This window comes from Alligator sinensis, unplaced genomic scaffold, assembly GCF_000455745.1.
Source record: "Alligator sinensis unplaced genomic scaffold, ASM45574v1 scaffold54_1, whole genome shotgun sequence".
NCBI lineage: Eukaryota > Metazoa > Chordata > Crocodylia > Alligatoridae > Alligator > Alligator sinensis.
The window spans coordinates 2,146,982-2,166,670 of record NW_005841962.1 but is presented as its reverse complement, the minus strand read 5'-3'; the positions used below and the strand labels follow the sequence as shown (position 1 = coordinate 2,166,670).

The following is a 19,689-nucleotide window of genomic DNA, read 5'->3' as shown; positions in this document are numbered from 1 at the left end:
ATTATATCCAGCCTGAACTTTATATGGCAGATAGTGGAAATGGGTGGAACCTGTGAGAAAGACTTTTCCCTTCAGATCACTTGGGATGAAACAGTTTTACATAAGGATATAATAGTACCCTGCACTTCCACAGCTGCTTCTACCCCAGTATGTCAAACCACCGTAGAAGCATTAAAAAAATATTTTCCAAAGATACCAGTTATGCAAGGTGTCTGTGACAGTGAGGAATAAACGCTACGGCTCCTGTCTCTCAGTTCTGTGCCTTAGCAGCAAGATTATCGTCCCTACCTTTGAGTTACAAGCAGAAGTCGTTCTCAGCTTGTTCTCTACCAGTTTGGACTGATTTAAATCAGAAATGTAAACTGCCAATTTTGATTGTGATTCAAATCAGCAAAAAATGAACTTAAATTGTCAAATTTAGTCTTGTACTTTTATTTCCTTAAATAGCACTCTTTGGCCGGCAAATATTAAAAGAGGTTAATAAATATAGTTTTCTAAAGTTACCGCTGCTAAGTATGCAGATACACTAAATCTATGCATATTTTAAATAGTTATTTTGCTTAACATACCTTTAGGTTTTTTAAATTGTACATTTTTTCATCATGTTAGAAAATGGTCAGTCTTTCCTTCTTTCTTATTAAATGATTTTTTTTTTTTTATTCATGGTTCCATCAAGCTCTGTTTGGATTGAAATTGGAATTCAGTAAAACATTATTGTAATTAAAGAATTTAACATTGTTTCTGGTCTCCATATCTTTCAAAATTGTAGAACTAGCAGAGCTTATCTGCTTACACTCAGCTCTCAATAATAAGATTTCTTGCTTTTCCAACTCCCAACCTGTTTTTAACTTCAAATTCATTGAATACATTTAAATGTGGAAAATAGTTCCCTCAGCACCTATGAAAAAGCTTTTACTGTGAGAAGCCAGTTTAGCATTTTAACATACCCTGGTTCCATGTGCTTAGCCAGAGATGTCCACCACTTCAGTGGTCTGACTTTCTTTAAAATTTCAGCCATAAACAAGTGCTGCTTATTATTATTACTTTTAAAATTAAAATGATTTGCATAATGAGGTTAGGCCTTACCTTAAGTTTGCTATAATTTTAAATTAATTCAATTTTTAATAGGGGTTAAAATTAAATAGAAATTTAAATAAAAATCTGATATATAAGCATCACTTTTTATTTAAAAAAAAATCTTTATTTTTTTCTACCCAGCACTCTGCTCTCTATTATGCACAATAACATATTCTGTAAAAATATATCACCTGTGGTTATTTTTAGTAAGCAGCCAAGATAGAACAGTTATCCGGGACATAATTAAGAGCAATATTTCCACACAGCCTCAATTCTGAGTGAAATTTTCCCACAACCCCCCTATTCCTATACTGAAGTCAGATTTGTATGTAAAAGTCAGGCAGTAAGATGCACAGTGACCCCCATCTGCAAACTTGTATAAAAATGAGCATGGATGTGCAATTTTGATAATAGTGATTAGAAATCGCTTTGAAAAATGTGATCTTCAAATGGCAAGATAACAATTAACAGTGAGTGAAAAGTATAAAGCTCCAAAGGGGAAAGCAGAGACAGGGCTAGTGCATAGAGCACTCCTGCAAGTAGAACACCCAAACTGCAAACAGAAGAAACAACAAATAAATAAAGATGCCTATTTATCCAATCTATAAGGATCGACTGTGAAGATTCATCCCTAAAAGCATGGAGCTTTTTATATGTATTTTACAAATTATAATTTATAAACTTTTAGAATGAATTATAATAATTAATAGGTATAGTAATGCATACCTTAGAGTAATTTCATGTATTTTTATAATTTGTAATTATGTATAAATTATAATGGATAATGTTTATTAATAAATAAATATGCCTATTTATCCAACCCATAAGGGTCTACTATCTTACCTAGTAAAAAGACATCCCTAAAAGTGCTGAGCTTTCCTAGGGTGTTATGAGTGCCCTCAGTGATCACTGATGTCGATGAGAACTGAGGATCCTTGACACCAGGCTGGAGTGCTGAGCACAAGGCAGTCTCTGAACATTAACACTTCAGACCGCATCAAACGGAGAGGCGGCTTTTGCACTGAAACTTAGAATAAAGCTCGTAACTGACACATTGTTGAGCTTTTCCAAACTCTGAACACATTTTCCTATCCAAAAACATTTTCATCATAATTCTAATGATTTTTTTAAATAGGCACTACTATTTTGAGCAAGTTCTTTTTAAATTCCCTTCCAGACTTACTTACAGATTCAGAAGTGAGGAATAGGAAACAGCAGGGCTCATAACACCATTCCTTTCTCATTATTCTAGTTAAACATTTTACTTCCTCTGCACACTTCCTTCTCAAGTACTAAGCTTGAATAATGAATATACAAACCTTAGCTGCTGCTGAAGTACAGGCCAAAGGGCTTTTGCTGAAAACTCCAGACCCAGATCCATCCAGCAGTCCATAGACTCATCTTTCTGAGCAGGGCACTACCTATGTTTCTTTTTTAGCTCGCCTGTGGGAGTACGCAACTCATTTTGGTTGGTGAAATGGAATCTTTACATGAGAATCAGAAAGGAGCACACGGTCTTCAAACACCGAGTAAACCACATTAACATCTGTCAAGTAAAAAAATCTAGAGCAGTAGACCAAGCCTTATAAAAAATTAACAGTTTGGAGAAGAGCTCTTTATCATGGTTCTTCATAATATCACTTTGTGTGGGAAAAAGTGAAACACTGCTCTTCAAAATACCCCAGACCTGTGCTTGCTACTTTCATTATTACTTTTCCTTATCACTTTGAAGTGTTTAGTCTTCCTCCTGATAAATATAGTCTTTACTGTGTGGTTGCTTGGTATAACACATTTTGGGGTTTAATTGAGACGTGACACTTCTTCAGTGTTCTGAAACTAATCTGAATTTTCTCACGGTTTCTCATATAGAAAGGTTGTGACCTGGTCATGCAACCTGGCTTATGAGTCATTTTTTGGAAAGCTTTATATTCTCATATGAATAATTGTACGGTTAGGTTAATGGAACAGTATAATTAGATTTCAGACTATATGATTCAGCTCTAATTTGGATTGTAGCAGGTCCGTACCTGGGGCAGCAAAGCCACCCCTGAAGGCCACCTGGGTCCTGCCTTGCTCACCTAGGCTGTGGGATACAGGAGGCTTAGGAAACTTCTAGGCCATCCTTAACGTGCCAAGCCCAGATACCCACTTCCAGGAGAATGCTTCAATGACCAGGCTATAGTCTGTCCTTGGCACCCTCTGCTTCTACAGAAGCTGGGTCATGAGCCAGGCAGGAAGATGAGAGTGATGGGGGTAGACGGGGAGCAAGCAGGAGGGAGCCTGACTCTTTAGCCCAATAAAGAAGGCATTCATGGGGGACATATGAAAGCTGAATCTCCTCATGCTGGAAAGGTCCTAGAGCACAGGTGTCCCACTACCTAAATGAGTGCTCTAACCACCTCTCACTATTACATTATTATGCAAAAAGTGGGCACCACCACTGGTAAATTTGGTGCCTACCCAGAGTGGGTGCAGAGGGGGGTTCAAAGGAAGCGAACATCCCCCTCTTTCAATTAACAACACGGGAGGAGCAGCAGCTGGGGACTTTTTAAAGTCCCTAAATCAGGTAAGAATTCCCATCTCACTTCCCCCCTGTGCCCAGTAGCACCTCCCCTCCCCTCCCCACCCCAGCCTTGCTCGCTGCTGCCTTTGTGGGGGGTGGTTCTGCCTTCCTCTGTAGTGGGGAGCATGGTCCTCTTCTTTGGATCTCTTGAGCGTATGTTAACAAAGTTTGCAGCAGCATGACGCTGGCCGCTGTTGTCCTCTGCTTTACCTGTGGCAGGTTAAAGTGCTGTGTCTTCCGGTTGTGTGACAGGGTTGATTATAGTTTTAGTATTCAGTTAGACAAGTATTTATATGGGATGGTTTGGATAGCGATGGCCCTGCTTCAGGTAGGGGGTTGAACTAGGTGACCTCCAGAGGTCCCTTCCAGGCCTACATTTCCATGATTCTATTTCCTTAGCAGAAATTCACCTCTCACAGGAAGTTTGAGACCCCAGCTGGGTTGTTTGCTCACTTACCCTGCCAGGTATACAGATTCCCTGGTGGAAGCAGGAGAATATTTTAGGAGAGCTGCAGTTGTCCATCCCATCCACAGTCATTTCAGGATGTATTGCTATTTTGGGTGATGCTGTTTCTTTTCAGCCATTTGAACACTGTTTTTTTTTCATGCCCACTGATGGCCCCAGCAGTACCTTACTGATCTTGCCCACTATTGTTTCACTATAGGACAGGTTTTCAATCTGTCTAGGGGGTCCATGAAAGACTACCATGATCAATCAAAAGTATGTAAATGCCCACACTTACAATTCAAAGGGGTCTGCGCCTCTGTTGCCACTTGCCACCCACCCCTTGCCACCGACACTTCCAGTGGCATCTGCGGGAGGTCTGTGATTGCTGCCAGCTGCCGCCGCCGCCACTGCCGCTGGTATCTGTGGGTGGTTGCCAACCACTGGTTGGTGCTTGCTCCCCATCCCCGCTGCAGACAGCACTGAGGTTGCCTGCGGTAGCTCCCTACTTGCCTCTGCCACGCTCCTGCCCCTGAAAGAGCTGCTGCCACCTGCAGGAGCTCACCATACCCCCCCAGCCTCTGGGGGCATGAGGCTTTCCTGGCAGTCTGTACCCCCATTCAAAAGTTTTTAGGGGTTCACAAATGAAAAAAGGTTGAAAATCACTGCTATAAGATAAAGCCAGAATTTTCATACTTGGGTGCCTAAAGTTAAGTTCTTCCTTCCATATTTGGGCATCGCCACAACTGGCCTCAAATTCTGTAGTATTGATTTTCAAAACATTTTAATGGTAGATACACTTCAAATAGATATTCAGCCGTTTTGAGAAGTAGGCTACTACTTTGGTGCTTATACAGGAACAGGGGACTCTGTATTCATGGAAGAATGAGATTCATGACATTTGTAATGGGAGAAATTCACCCCTGTGCACAGTCTCTGTTTTAACCACCATGCAGAGGTAAACCGAACTCTTGTTACTTTATTGGGACAAGAGCAACACAAACAAGATTCATTTTCAAACTATATAAGATCTTTTTCCTTGCTTAAAATCAAATGGTCTAGTATTCAAAATTTTCTCATCTTTAAGACAAAATTGTACCTATAAGCAGAAAAGGGAGGTTCATTTTTAAAGGAGACCGATTTTTATTTATTTAATTCCTGAGTTAAAAAAAAAAGCATCAACAAACATTCCAGTACACAGCCATCTACATCCCCATAAATGTACAGACTTTAATACATGGAAATCTTTATTTCCCTGCAAAAGATAAATTGAAGTTTGGTGCAAATTCACTGTGCAATTCTTTGGCAGTCATGAGCAAAGGATGGTTCTGAATAAGCTACAATTGAGGATTGTTAGAGCTGTAGTGCAAGTTCAATTTTGAAACACAAAGCAGCAGTCATGCATAGTATCTTTACACATAGTTTACCACAGTTTAAATTGGCAAACTCTTCCACTTGAGACATTTTCATGAACCAATTTGCAATAATGTTTAGAGAAATGTAAAGGAACACTGCCATATTTTGAAAAAAAAAAAGCAACTAAATTTTACCCTATGCCTAAAAAAAGAGTGAACTTGGGGAGGAAAGAATCGTTTAGCACATCACCCTGATACCCCGCAAAGGGACCCAACCACTTATGTTGTCTGTTATGTGTACTTTCTTGGATACAAAAGTTTCTTGACTACAAAAGCACCAGACTGTATCCTTTTCATTTAGTTTCACCCTGGATTAAAATGAGTCTTTTCTCTTATATCCATTACGGGGGATGTTGAGTTCATAAAAGAACTGATTCAAAGCTTTTGAGCGCATATTTAAGTATGAGCAGCCTGACTGACTTCAATGCGACTGTTCCTGTGCAATAGCCCTTTGTTGAACAGGGGTCTAAGGTACAGGTGCTCAACCTCAGCACATGAGGCAGATCCAGTGGTACCACTGCCCTGCTATCACATTTCTGGACCCGTGGGGTCAGACAGCATGGCCCTGTGCACTGGAATGGGCATTCAGGGTGGCATGGGGCCTGATACCAGTGAGGAGGGGCAGCACGGAGCCCCAGAGCCCAATCCCAGTGAGCAGGGCTGGGCAGAGGCAACGCGCAGCCCCAGAGCCAAATCCTGGTTTATGAATGCTGGGCCGAGGCAGCACAGAGCCGTGGGGCCCAGTTTTGGCATCAGAGACCATTGGAGGCCAAGCTGGGCCGAGACAATATGGAGTCCAATTCTGCCGCAGGTGCCCAATATGGCTTATGGACCAGCTCCAGTCCCCTCATCTGGTCCATGGATTCAAAAGGTCAAGCATCACTGATCTAAGCCCCTTGAATAACTCTTTCTTTTGTGTGGTATTTTCCATTAGGGACTGCTTTGGGCCCATTCATTAATGGAAAACCAGCGAGGCTGACACTGTACTCCTTGTACGGCACAATGGACAGATACATGGCAAAATGTTATGCTTTCAGATAAGATGGCTGGATTTTCACTGTCTTTCCAGAGCTCCATACAAATCAAGGAAAGCCAGCTCATTTTCCTTTAAACAAACTATTTGTTAGAACCTCTTATTGACTTGAAAATACTCTTCCTGCCCTTGCCATCTTTTTTTTTTTCGCTTCTCTGCCCCATTTCAGAGAGCAGAAAGGCAACTGGAGCAGGTGGGGATTCCCCAGGTAGCTGATATACAACTGCCACTTCCTTTTATACAAACCTCCAACTGAAATAGAGCACACAGCCACCTCTGAAAGATGTTTCTCTAAACCTATGATTCTCAATCAGGGTGCAAACATGATTCACAAAATAAATCCAGAGTTTTCAAATTGGAATTTGTAGTGTTGAAAAGATTCTTATCTTTCCTGGTCTTTCTGACTTCTTTACAACCGAAGAATTGCTTTGTTATCTTTCTCTACTCCAAAAAAAGCGAAAATTAAAGAGCTCGCATTTTCTGAGGGGCACCTTGTGTCTAATGAGGGGGCCTTTTGGTCTTGAAAGGTTGAGAACCACTGCTCTAAACCATAACAGGAGCCACAACAGCCTTAGACACTGCAGCGCTCTAATAAAGCTGAGACTCTGGGAAACTATATTTTTTCCTTCTTTTTTATTGTGGCCTCCTAATATAGTACATTTCTTGCTACATTGCCAGATATTATCTTATTAGTGTAACTGATATCTACACAGTTCTGAAGGGCTTTCTTCATAGATTTGCGATCTTGATCCTGAATGGCTGTTTTTCAATGTTGCCTATTCTTGAGATTTTTAATGATTTAATTTTTTTTAAAGCCCAAGCTCTCAGGATCGGGATATTTGCAAGAGAGTGCTCAGCTTTCATTTTCCAAAAAAGGAGGTTTTAGCCCTTATGATTACAGAGAAAAGCTTGAAAATGGAAGCAAGTGCATTCTAAAGCCCTCAGTATTTATCATTTAAAAAACCCCCAAACACTCACAATTTTTAAAGCTAAACTCTTGATCATTAACGCTCAGAAATATTATTGGAAATACGGTGTGTGCCGCAGAGAACCATTTATCCTAGGAGCTGCACAAGCAGTAGCTTTTCAAAACTATTCTTTGGGACAGAGTGATAGGTTTAAGAAAAAAGAGAGACAGAAACAACATCTAGAAGCCACTCGCTATCAGAATATTTACAGTGTTAATGGGTATAGCCAAGGCTAATATATTTGACAGTGTTCCTTTAAATTACATTTGGCATTTTACAAAAATTATCCCAGTAAAATTAGTATCCTAACTAAAACAGTAACAAAATTATTTTAAAAATCACACCTAAAAGCTTAAGGAAAACTGCTGTGGACTTCCATTATACTGCATAGTGAATGGTATATGGTATTCCATTAAATAAATTCTTATTTCCTAATTAAATACAAACTATAACTCCAACACTAAAATAATATTCTAGAAAAATAATGTGCACAATTTGTTTATTGCTTATTCGCTATCCACTTTAATCTCCTCTCCACCCTGATGAAATTCTTAAATGTTAAGTACATTCGCAGCAAAATAAGAGTTTAATTTTAATTGTGTTTGACCCCTCAGCTCCTTTGATGCATCTTCCTCATGAAGTTTACACATAGTAACAACAATAAAGAAGAACTAGATTATAAACTGAATGGAATGTTACAATACAAGTCAGGTAATGTGACTGACTAATATCGGGCCCAATCCAAAGCCTGTTGAAATCAATAAGATTTATATTTGCATAAAAGGCTATCTAAAGAGCTTTCACTGTATAAAAATGCCCTATATTCACCAACTACAAACTAAATCACCCAAAGCAAAGGTCCACAGCTTCGTCTCTGCCTTTTAATTTGCAGTTTATAACACCAGTAATGACCTGGGCACTTGGGATTAATGGTCTTCTGCTTTATTTTGGACAATTAACTCTTCTTCTTTCAGATGATCATTAGTTCCTACAAAATGTCAGGTGCTCGAATTGTTGTCTAAATGAATAGCAGCTTTTTTGCAATTACCTACAACAGTCTGCATCAGGTCTATCACAATAAATGGGGCCTCATAGGGGTGAGAAACTCAGCTAGAAAAGTATAAAAAACAATGTGAACGTCTATCTTTCTCCCAGCCTGAACTGAACTCTGATGAAGAATCCTCTGCCCCCAGCCTCACCCAATGCTTTTTTTGTCTCCCCACTCTCCATCCTTAAAGTCTCCTATAGATAACCAGCTGCCTCAGTCTGGACTTGAAACTAGGGCTCCCCCCCCAATTTAATTTCTGTCAAAAAATGAAATCTTTTTAATTGCAAATGTTTTGTCAAAATATTGATATTGTCCATAGAGAGCAGAAACTTTGCACAGATATTCTGTTTTGTTGAAAAATTCCTTCGAAAACGGCTTTGGTGGCAATTTTTTTGGCCAACCCCATTGAGAAATGCATATTTTCATATGGCAGCCATGCTGGATCTAGCAGCGACTGAACACTGCAGCTGGGAATTGAGATGAAAATGGGGTGAGGAAATGGCAGGAAAGAAGTAGGAGGGTCAGGTGGACAGTGGGGAATGGGTATCACCTGATTTAGCCTGGAAATGGAAAGGAAATCACTGAGTAAAGGAGGAGAGACTCAGGCTGAATGTGACTTGAAGAAGCAGAAATAGGGGAAAGATGAAAAAGAAGAAAGAAAAAATGATGTAATGGAACTGCTAAGAGTGAGAGAGACAGATAGGAGAAAAGAGGAGAAGGATGAAGGTTTCATTGGGCACGTCTACACATGCATTAATGCACCGCTGTTACTGTGCATTAAGTTTAGTACCTCTAGTATGAGGTACTACATACATGCGCAGTAGCTGGAGCTAAAGTGCAGTAGCAATGGGGCATGGCTTTTTGTGGTGCGTAATGCATAGTAGACTAATAATTCTACTGAGCATTAGTGCATTAGCACAGTTTTTGCCATAATGCGCTAATGTGCAGTAGAATTAGTCTACTGCGCATTAGGCATCTCATGTAGACGTGTCCACTGTGTCTTGATATAGTCAAGCCTGGGTGGGTTTCTTTAGATAGAGTCAAGTGTTATCAGGTCCGTTACATGCTACCTTCCGCTCAGTGTACAGAAAGGAACTGTTTTTGTCATTTTCCATCTTAAAGTATTTTTGTTTTCTTGTGAATGTTGCAGTTTAAGGTGCCAAAACAGGAAAAAAGGAAAAGGAAGAAGAACCATGCCCATTTTCTCTTCTTTAGTGTCATGTACTGGAGGTCCAATTAATTCAGCAGATTGTACACTTATTCTGCCAATGTTACTCACCTTCAGAAGTACCTTCCTCTGCAAGAACTTTCACTCTTTACAGGGTACAGAAGGCAAAAGTGGCAGAAGTAATTCAGAATTATAGAGCTATTGCAGCATATTTGTGTAACTAGCATTTTTAAAAACAGCCAGTAAGATATTTTAAGCCTAAACTGGTTATATAAAAGCTATCTTTGCTGTTTATAAATTTTGCAAAAAGGTAATACTTTTATAAAGATTATGATATGTCTTTAATGACTGGACTATTGCATAGTTGTTGTTTTCATAAGAAAATACAGCTGGTTAGAAGTGTTTATTTTTATGCCCTGTTCTAAATGTCAAGAAAAACAATTTTCAAATTTTTCAATTAAAAAATTCATTTTAGCTAAAATATTTGGTTTACTGACAAAAGTGTTTAGTAAAATCTGGTTTTTTAGACCCAATTTTTCAATAAAAATAAATGGTGGAAAATTTCTGACCAACCCTACTAAACAACATGCTTTTTTGAGCAATCTGTACACAGTACAGAACCATTAATGGTCATATGAATGATATCTGTTTCTTAGGTGTAAACATATAGTAAGTGCTTTTTTTTTTGTAACTGTTGTGTAGTTTTAAAGGGTCTTCAAACACAGTGGTATTTTTAGTGCTTACACACACACACACACACACACACACACACACACACACATATATAAATAATAGTGTTTCTTAAAAATATGCTTAAAAATAACACCATATATTCAAGGCTCTGGAAAATCACTTCCATCATAGATCACAGGTCGTTCAACAGTCAAGTGATAAAAGACTCTTTTTGAGATGAACCTGTACAAACAAAAGCAGAATAAGATCAGGTTAATGCAACACAGGTACATCCCACACACAATAAGGGGTCAAATTCAACTGTCCTTATTCAGGCAAAATTTCCACTGGTTTTAATGGAAGTTTTGCCCAAGGCAGGCAAGCTAGATTAGATCAAATATGTTCAGCTCCTACAAGAAGATGATCCTGACTCTGTACTGGCTTGAAAGCAGTCACGAGTGACTCTCTCTCTTTTGTTTCTCTTCTCAGGTCAAGCAGACTGAAGCATGGAATGATGTTATAGAAATATGGAAAAGCTGCATTCATAAAAAATTTAACTTAGGCCACCTCAACCAATTTTTGACAATTGCTAAATGGTAAAATAATAGGGAGTCTAACCAATTCCACAAGCCACAAAACCTTGTATATTTCAACCTTTATACTCCAAATGCACCTACCTAGAGAACGTGTTGTCAAATATCAGCATGTAGATACCAGCATTTCTGACTTTCACTTGCCCTCTGATTGTTTCCTTATGAGAGTTACAGCGAGTCAAAGGAATAAGAACCTGGAGTTGAAAAAAAAATAAAACAAACTTTGTAATATATATTTTGCCTGCAGGAAAAGTTGTCTAGGCTTACACCTCCCTACAAGCAAGGGGAGAGAGAGAGAGAGAGAGAGAGAGAGAGAGTGTGTATGTGTGTATGCGTGTACACATGGACAAACATGTTTGCCTTGATTGTGATTAACTATTCCCATGAATACATGCTAAAACGGATTAGGCACTTTCCAATTTAACTTCAGTCATAAATTCAAATGAAGAATGATAGGACTAAATTGTCATCTCACTTATATTGGTAGAAACCCAGAGCAATTCTATCTGTGTCAATAGAGGGACACTGAAGCAAAGAATAGACAATATACTGAATTAATCCCACGTCTCAGTTGAATGTTCCAGTCATATTTCTTCATTTAATTGAAAACTAGCCCCTTTTGTTGCTGGTGCATAGAAAACAGGAAAACTTAGTTCAACTGAAAGCTTTTGTTTAAAGTTTGTATTTCTGAGCCTTTTGCTGGCAGTCAACATGTTGCTGAAAAGGAAACATATTTGTACAGGTGACACCACAGGAAGCCTTCTGTCTCAAACTCATTATCATCCTATTTTAATCAAGCCCCATGAGACCTTTCATTGTTTAAGCAGGAAACTGAGAGACATAGTTAGCTATGTTAGTCTGCAGTCATGTAGAAGGCTGGGTAGATTTGCACCATACTATATCTGTCTCTATATGGTTAGCCTATAAGGTGCAAATCTACCCCACCTTTTAAGCAGGAAACTGCCAAAATGCTCCATTTACCACTCTCACAGCTTAAACCTGTAGAGTTCTTGTTTCACAACTGATAGTGTCAGCACCTGCAGGCAAACAGGCTGACAGCCAGATTCAGCACAGCAATCTGGGCCAGATGTTTAAGGCTAGGGACAGAAATTACACAAAAAATGGTATAAGTGATTGGAAAATGGTTCAAAACTATTACACAACAGAAGTTCAGTGTATATATATATATATATATATATATACAGACTTAACTGATTTAAGATAAATCAGTTTATTGAACTTCTGTCCCAGATTCTCTCCAGATTCAAGTCCTCCAGCATCCCTGAATGCTGTGCACCTCCCCTGCTACCCTTGCTCCTTTCAGGGCAGGTGGACTAGCTCTGGCCCAAGCTCTCTGGTCCAGCCAAGCAGGGAGGTGTGTTCTAGCATCCCCCAGCTTCTGGTCTGGGCCACGGCAGGCATGTGGCTGCATTTCCAGAATCAAAAGCGAATGTCTGTTCACTTGCTTATCAGTTTAATCTACGCAGTTTAGAGAAACATGCAAAGATTGAACCAATTCAGCCTGGGGCTTTTTGACTGTCTGTACTTAGCCTAAAAGTTTAAGGTGACTAACTTAATGGGGCTTAAGCAAACCTACAGGCATTAAGAAATCTAGCCTATAAGCACATGCTTAACTGATGGAACTTCCATGGGACTTTGGCATGTGTTTTCATATAGATATTTACACAGTGTGTTTTTACAATGAGACAACAATCGTGTCATAACCATGTGAAATCCTACACGAGACAAGGCACAGTTAAGTTTTCATTTCATGTAGCTAGTCAAACTTAACCCCATGCCCCATCAAGTAGAGTTAATCTTAATTAGATGCACCAAGGTTAAGAATTACTATGGGTTGTCGCTGCGAGGATTTTACACTGTGACAGGTAATGTGAGCTAACTCTTATTATAACAAGACACCTATTTTTCACAGTGAAGACACAGATTTGGTTTTTCTCCTAACATGGGTAAAAATTACAACTGCCTTGTCTTCACTGAACTTTTAATATGGGCTAGTTAAAAATAAATACACCCTCATTCATAATGTAGATGTGAGCACTGTGAATGAGGATTGCAGTGTGGGTCTCTGGGCTTGTTCCTACGAGATTTTGGGCCTTCTGGCCCCCGTTCACCCTAATATTTAGGGTGTGAATCGTGCCATCAACTAATCAAACTTACAAATCATTGCCTTTTGTTCCAGGCCTTGCAGGATTCAAGGCCTATGTTATTTACAAGTACATTTATTAAGAGATAGATATTAAGGAAAAAATGAGATAAACCCAAGAGAGACTTGAAGGTTTGACCTAATGGAACTAATTCATCATCTTAGTTTCACAGTTTCATAGTAGCTAGGGGAGGCCGGCACTGACGTAACCCCTCCGCCCCCCCCCCCTGCCACAGGCAGTAATGAATGCTGGGTTCACAAGACCCCAGACAGGTGATCGTCCAACCTCCTCTTGAATTTGCCCAAAGTAGGGGTGAGGACCACCTCCCTGGGAAGTTGGTTCCAGATTTTGGCCACCCTAACTGTAAAATATTGCCTTCTGATCTCTAACCTAAACCTATTCTCCATCAGCTTATTACCATTATTCCTCATCACCCCAGGTGGTGCTGCAGATAAAAGAGCTCTGCCTATTTGCTGTTGATCCCCCCTGATAAGTTTGTAGGCAGCCACCAGGTCCCCCCTCAGCCTCCTCTTGCTGAGGCTGAACAGGTTCAGGTCCTTCAGTCTCTGCTCGTAGGGCCTGTCCTGCTGCCCTCTCACCAAGCGGGTGGCCCTCCTCTGAACTCTCTCCAGGCTGGCCACATCCCTTTTGAAGTGTGGTGCCCAGTACTGGACGCAGTACCCCAACTGCGGCCTGACCAAAGTCGCATAGAGGGGGAGTATCACCTCTCTGGACTGGCTTGAGATGCACTGTACTTATGCATTGTACTTAGTGACAATGTACTTATTTTAAATACTAACATTAGGATGTATAATGCCATTCAGTACAATGACAACCTATTTCTTCTGTTTCTCCTCTCAGAGATCAAGAGAACAAGTCTTGTTGGGCAACGTTAAGTAATTAAAGGGTACCTTTACAGGAGCAGCATAATATGACAGCCTGAGACTTTTATACAGGTTACTACAGTGATATAACAACACGTGCCACTTTCTGAAGCCCTTAAAAGAAGATTTGTTGGTTGTTGTAGTCAGTCAGTCAGTTTCACAGCACAATTTTCCAGTTATCTCAGAGAGGGGTAAAAAACCCATCATCAAATAATTGCCTTACTTTGCACTGATCCAATGTTGCCTCTTCTGATTCTTGGTAAATGACACTGAATGAGATGCTTTTTGGGTCTGAAGAAAACAGCCAGCTTATTGTAAGGCCAGTCTCTTTAACAGTGATGGGAATGACGCTGTAGGTGCTGGACTTAATGAACAGCTCTCTACTGTCTTCTCCAAAATTTGCTATCTCTTCCACTGTAATGGGTAATTTTATCCTGTGGGGGGAACCAAAACAAAACAAAAAAATTAGTAACCTGAAGGGTCAAGTTTGATTGCGAAGATGGTGTGAATAATACACAGCAACTATTTATTTTCCTTTTCTTGATCAAGGCTCCTCAGTGTCTTAGAGGTGTATCTATGGGATACAGTAATCCAACTTTGGATGAAAGCAAGAACCTTAAAGCAGATCACAATCCCATACTTCGTGCTAGCTTTGTTTCAATCACTCACTTATTCCATAACAGTAAAAAGTAACACTGACTGGTACAGAGACCTAAAAATACGTTTTCGTAGTAAGCTAGTGCCCAATTTAAAGTATATCTATACCTTTTTGAAGGTGCTCTTGAGACCACCACTGAGGGGCATGGACACACTCTTCCACTCCACCTCTACCAAACACAGAAATGCGGGGAATTTGTACATATGCTTGCATTGCAGCACTGGGCACTTTTAAAGCACCCAGCGCTGTGGCACATGCATTTATATAAATGGCGAAATGTGTGTCAGCGCTGAGAAAATGGCGTTGGCTTGCTTTTGAACTAAAATACATCAAAAGTGTTTTAGTTCAAAAGGGGACTGCTGCCATTTTCTCAATCTTGATGAGCATTTTGCCATTATACAAATGCATGCGATATCTGGTCTGACGTGCTGGATTTCCGGCGTGTCGGAGCAGGCAAAGGTATGTGTATAAATGCCAGAGGAGACTTAGCTAGCCTGGGGGGTGCTCTACCTTCCCCACTGGCCTTCTTGAACTCTCTGTCTTTGGTAGACTTGGGAGTGGCAGTGGAGTGTGACCTCAGTGTAGCTTCATCACTTCATTTATGGAGGGAGCAGGTGGGCTCTGCTTTTTGGCAGGCATCCCAAACACACTAGGGAAGTGGTATAGACATGCCTGTAAAGCAGGGGTGGGCAAAATGCGGCCCACGGGTCAGATGCGGCCCGCCAGGCCATTCTATCCAGCCCGCGGGGCCCATAAAAAGTTTAGAAAATTAATATATATCTGCCCCCGGCTGCCTGTCATGCGGCCCTCTATGGCTTGCTGAAATATAGTAAGCAGCCCTTCACCTGAAATAATTGCCTGCCCCTGCTGTAAAGTTTTTAACAAAAAATGCCCTGACAAAGAAGACTCTGCTGCCCTCTGCTGCCTTTTTTAGGAAGAAACATCCTTCTTATTGAGAAATTAGCACTGAGGGAACGGACAAATTTACTGACCTGGGCAGATGAGAGCAGCAGTTCTATTCATGTTGCACAGTGCTCCCTCTCCTGGGAGTTTTGGGGCACTTAACCTGAAGACACACTGTAAAAAGTCATGCAGGCTGGATCCTGGGATTAAAACTTAATTTTCTCCAGGACCCTTTAATGCTTTGGACAAATGATCTTACTCTAATGATATACTTCATGGTAACAGTTAGATTCTCAGCTGGCAGTAAAATCAGGAGAAATTACCTCTGACCCAACAGAGGCATAACTACTACACTCTATGCCCTGGGTGGCAGGGGCTGGGCCAGCTGCAGCCGGGGCTAGGCTGACAGCAGCAGTGTCAGGGCTGGTGCCCCAGTTGCCCATCCCTTATGTTACTGCTAATGAAAGAACTCTGTGATCCTAGTATTATGATACCCAGTAATAGGTAGGCTTAGCAGGATTCCTTTTTTATCAATAAATGGTGAGTTCACCTCTCCTTTACAGACTGACCAAAAAATATGTCCACTGGTAATAATAGAAATGTACAGAAAGGGGACTGTAACAGGGAGCCCTTACCCTTGTTACTGAACAGTGAAGAAAGACAGATGGAGGGACAGAGGGTAGAGGGGTTAAAAAGGAAAACAATGGGCAGCCTAATGACTCATCAATTAAACAATTAGCTGCTCATTCACAGGTGTAGAAGTGGACTGGAGGGAGGAAACAGGCTGCTTAAACAAACCCCCTACCCAAAGGGGAGGAGGGGGAAATGCTGCCTGGCCACGTTAAACACATAATGCAAGGGGTGGCTGCCACCTCTCCCCGTGTTCATCCTCCTCTTCTGATTCCTGCCCAGCTGGCTCTTCCCCGATGATGAATGAACAGAATGATTTAAAACAGGTATGATTTACTGATTTATGGATATTTACTTTTTATATTTTGACATGTGATTTTACAAAGCTTTTAACAGTATACTGTCATTACTAACTTGTCTGCACCCACATCCGATTTTGCGCAATCCTGAAAATGTAAATAGCTAAAAATCAAAAGAAATGCTTAAAAATAAACAATGATTTTAGCTGTCAAAATGTTTAAAAAAAAATAAAAATTGAATTCTGCCAAGCCTAGCAATAGGTCATTGGCTGCCAACTCAAGAAAACAGTTGCAGACTCATACCACAAATGATAATGGTGTTATTTCCTATTCTGAAGATGGGGAAGCCTGTGGTTTCTCAGTCATGACTGTGTGGTATCTAGTGCCAATTGCTAAATTTTAACAACTGTAACCAGGCCAAGCTGAACACTGCATTTTTAGCCTTAGTTCAGCTTTACTGGTAATGTTAGTACTTACACTCTAGATTGGTAGTGCCCAAGCTTTTTGCCCTGTGGGCTGGATGGGCAGCTCCAGGTTTGTCTGTGGGCTGCATTCAGAAGGTGGGCCCAATGCAGCATATGGGGCAGGCACAGTGAAGGCCTAATCCAGCAAGCAAGGCAGGCATGGCTGGGGTCTGATCCAGCTGTGTGACAATGGCCCAGGCCCAGCCTGATCCAGCCACATGGCAACAACCCAGCCTGGGTCTGATCCAGCTGCAAAGCAACAGTTCAGCCCAGGCTTGATGTGGCCACGTGGCAATGGCCCTGGCTATTGTGGCACAGGGATTGGAAATTTGGATGCAGGGGAGGGTTGGCAGTGTTATTGGCCACTACTCCCATGCCACCACATTTTCCGACCCATGGGGAGTCCAGGGGACTAGATGACATGGCTCCACGGGCCAAGACTAGAGCACCCCTGCTCTAGATGAATCAACTACCTAACTTTCCCAACCACTCTTTAATTTTAAGCAGCAGTCTATTATTCATCCTCTGTTGCCTGGTAGCAACAAGGGCCCTGCACAGACCAAATCATTTAACTGTCATTCAACTCACAGTTGAGCCAACTTTTCTACATAGACTGCCATAGGTGAGTTCCAAGATCCTGGGTTTTGTGCATACAAACCCTATTATCAACAGGGCATCAAAGTAGCATAACTGCATGCAAAAACCTTAGTTAGTATGTTGCCGAGGGTGTGTGTGTGTTGGGTGGGTTGTGCACACACACATAAAATTGGGCTGAGACTGAACTGAAAGTTCAGCTCATACTGTGATATGTGCAGACTAAAAAGGATAAAAGACATTGACTGCAACGAGGAGATGGAAAATAAACCCCTTCCCCCACCAAACAAAATGGACTAATGCAACACTCTCTCCACCCTCCTCTACTGGAACCCTGGACACCTACCCCAGGACTGCAGTAATAATGGGAAAGCAGTTGGGCAGACAGGATAGCAAGCTGATGCTCTCTTTTTCTACCTCCCATGTGCACCTGGGCATTGCAAAATCAGAATGGGACAACAGAGATGACTACTACTTCATTATTTAACTATTATATTTCTCCACAGGCCAAATTCAGCTGTCAGATACAGATGAATTAAGTCACACCGAGGGCAATGAGACTTGTGCTCAAATGTCCCAGATCTGATTTGACCTTTATTTTTTTAAACCAGGTAGTAACAAGCTGCTCTGCTTACATCAGTTCTCCTGACTTCAGCAAGCATGTCTCAGCATCTTGGGCCATTTGCAATTCTTCTGATTCATCAAAGGTCGATGAATTATACATGCTGTTTCTATGGCAGAAAAGAAAAACACTGTTATTTAATAATCTCTGAAATAATATAAAGCAAAGACAAGCAATCATACCTACATCTTAAATGCTTGTATCCCTCCAAAAGTTTTATTTCAGTTGCCCTGGGGCCAAATTCAATTATATGTATTCTTTGCATTTTAGTAGCACCCAGAAATCCCAACCCAGACTCAAACCTCATCATGCTAACCACTGTACAGCCATATAGCCTGAGACAGTTCCTGCCTCACAGAACCTGCTATCTAAGTGGAACAGAAGAGCAAGTGGTAAGAGAAAGGGAGCTAGTACCATATTTCAGGGAAAAGATGGAGGCACAGGAAACGTCTGATAAACCTAGAAACTGTTCTCTGATATAAGTCCTATTTGAATGCCTCAACCATGAGACCTCTCCCTTCAGGGATAGCATGGAACCTCGCAGAGAGGGGCAATGCACTCAGTTGCCCAATTCTATGGAAGTCAAAAGATAAGTAGAGTAAAGTGAAATGAAGGGAGTTACTGAGGCTGAGACTTACACCCACTGTCTGCAAATGTCTACACAAGACTAAGTACAATAGTAAGTACGGTAAGGCCTCTAAGGCAGAGGCAGGCAATTATTTAGGACGGAGGGCTGCTTACTGAGTTTTGGCAAGCCATTGAGGTACACATGATAGGCAGCCAGGGGCAGATAAATATTAATTTTCTAAATTTTTTAGGGGCCCCATGGACCGGATAGAAGGGGTTGGCGGGCCTCATCTGGCCCGTGGGCCGCATTTTGCCCATCCCTGCTCTAAGGACATGTTTATAACATATCAGTGGAATGTCATAGGTCCCACATAGCTTAAGATTTAGTGGTAGACATTAGGGCTGTGCGAAGCTTTAGTCCCTGATTCAATTCAGCGGAGATTCAGCCCAATTCGGTGGCCAAATCTCCAAATCCGAATTGAATCAGAGGACCCTTTAATCTCTCCGAATTGAATCGGAACCCCTAGAATCAATTCAGAAAGATTCGGCGATTCAGACATAGAGACAGCTTTAAACGTTTTTTCTACATACCTCTAGGTAGCAGGGGCTCATGAATGCTGCAGTGGTGGGGAGCATTGAATCTTCAGATTCAGATTCGGCTGAATCGAATCAGGCACAGTGATCTTGATGAAGCACCCCTGAACTTTTACTGCATTTTAACCAGGGAACAGCTTTGTATGTTTTAAAAAAGTATTTTATCTAACCAAGGGCATAGAGTAGGTTGTTTAGGTTGGGGGAGATTGCTTGTTGTGTAGTTGCTGATTGCTGACCTCGCTAGAAGGAAAACTGTATCAACAAAGTTCCGGAGCTAGAAGGGGGGTTATTTGGGGGGGAGCTAGAGGCGGGGGTACTTTCTGGGGG

General features: G+C 41.1%; 1 protein-coding gene across 3 annotated transcripts in view; it reads right to left on the bottom strand.

Annotated features, from left to right (window-relative positions):
- Nucleotides 1-5,134: 5,134 nt before the first annotated feature.
- FYCO1 (FYVE and coiled-coil domain containing 1) overlaps nt 5,135-19,689 on the bottom strand; it is a 91,339-nt gene continuing 76,784 nt past the window's right edge. For 2 of the 3 annotated variants that reach the window (XM_014518520.2, XM_025200252.1), the window contains exons 15-18: nt 18,215-18,310; nt 14,255-14,465; nt 11,067-11,176; nt 5,136-10,632 (exon numbers count right to left, since the gene is read on the bottom strand). In XM_014518520.2, the coding sequence (XP_014374006.1) occupies nt 10,551-10,632; nt 11,067-11,176; nt 14,255-14,465; nt 18,215-18,310 (499 nt within the window). In that variant the 3' untranslated portion in view covers nt 5,136-10,550. Of the gene's footprint in view, nt 10,633-11,066; nt 11,177-14,254; nt 14,466-18,214; nt 18,311-19,689 lie in introns of all 3 variants that reach the window. The other variant, XM_025200253.1, reaches the window with a different exon arrangement.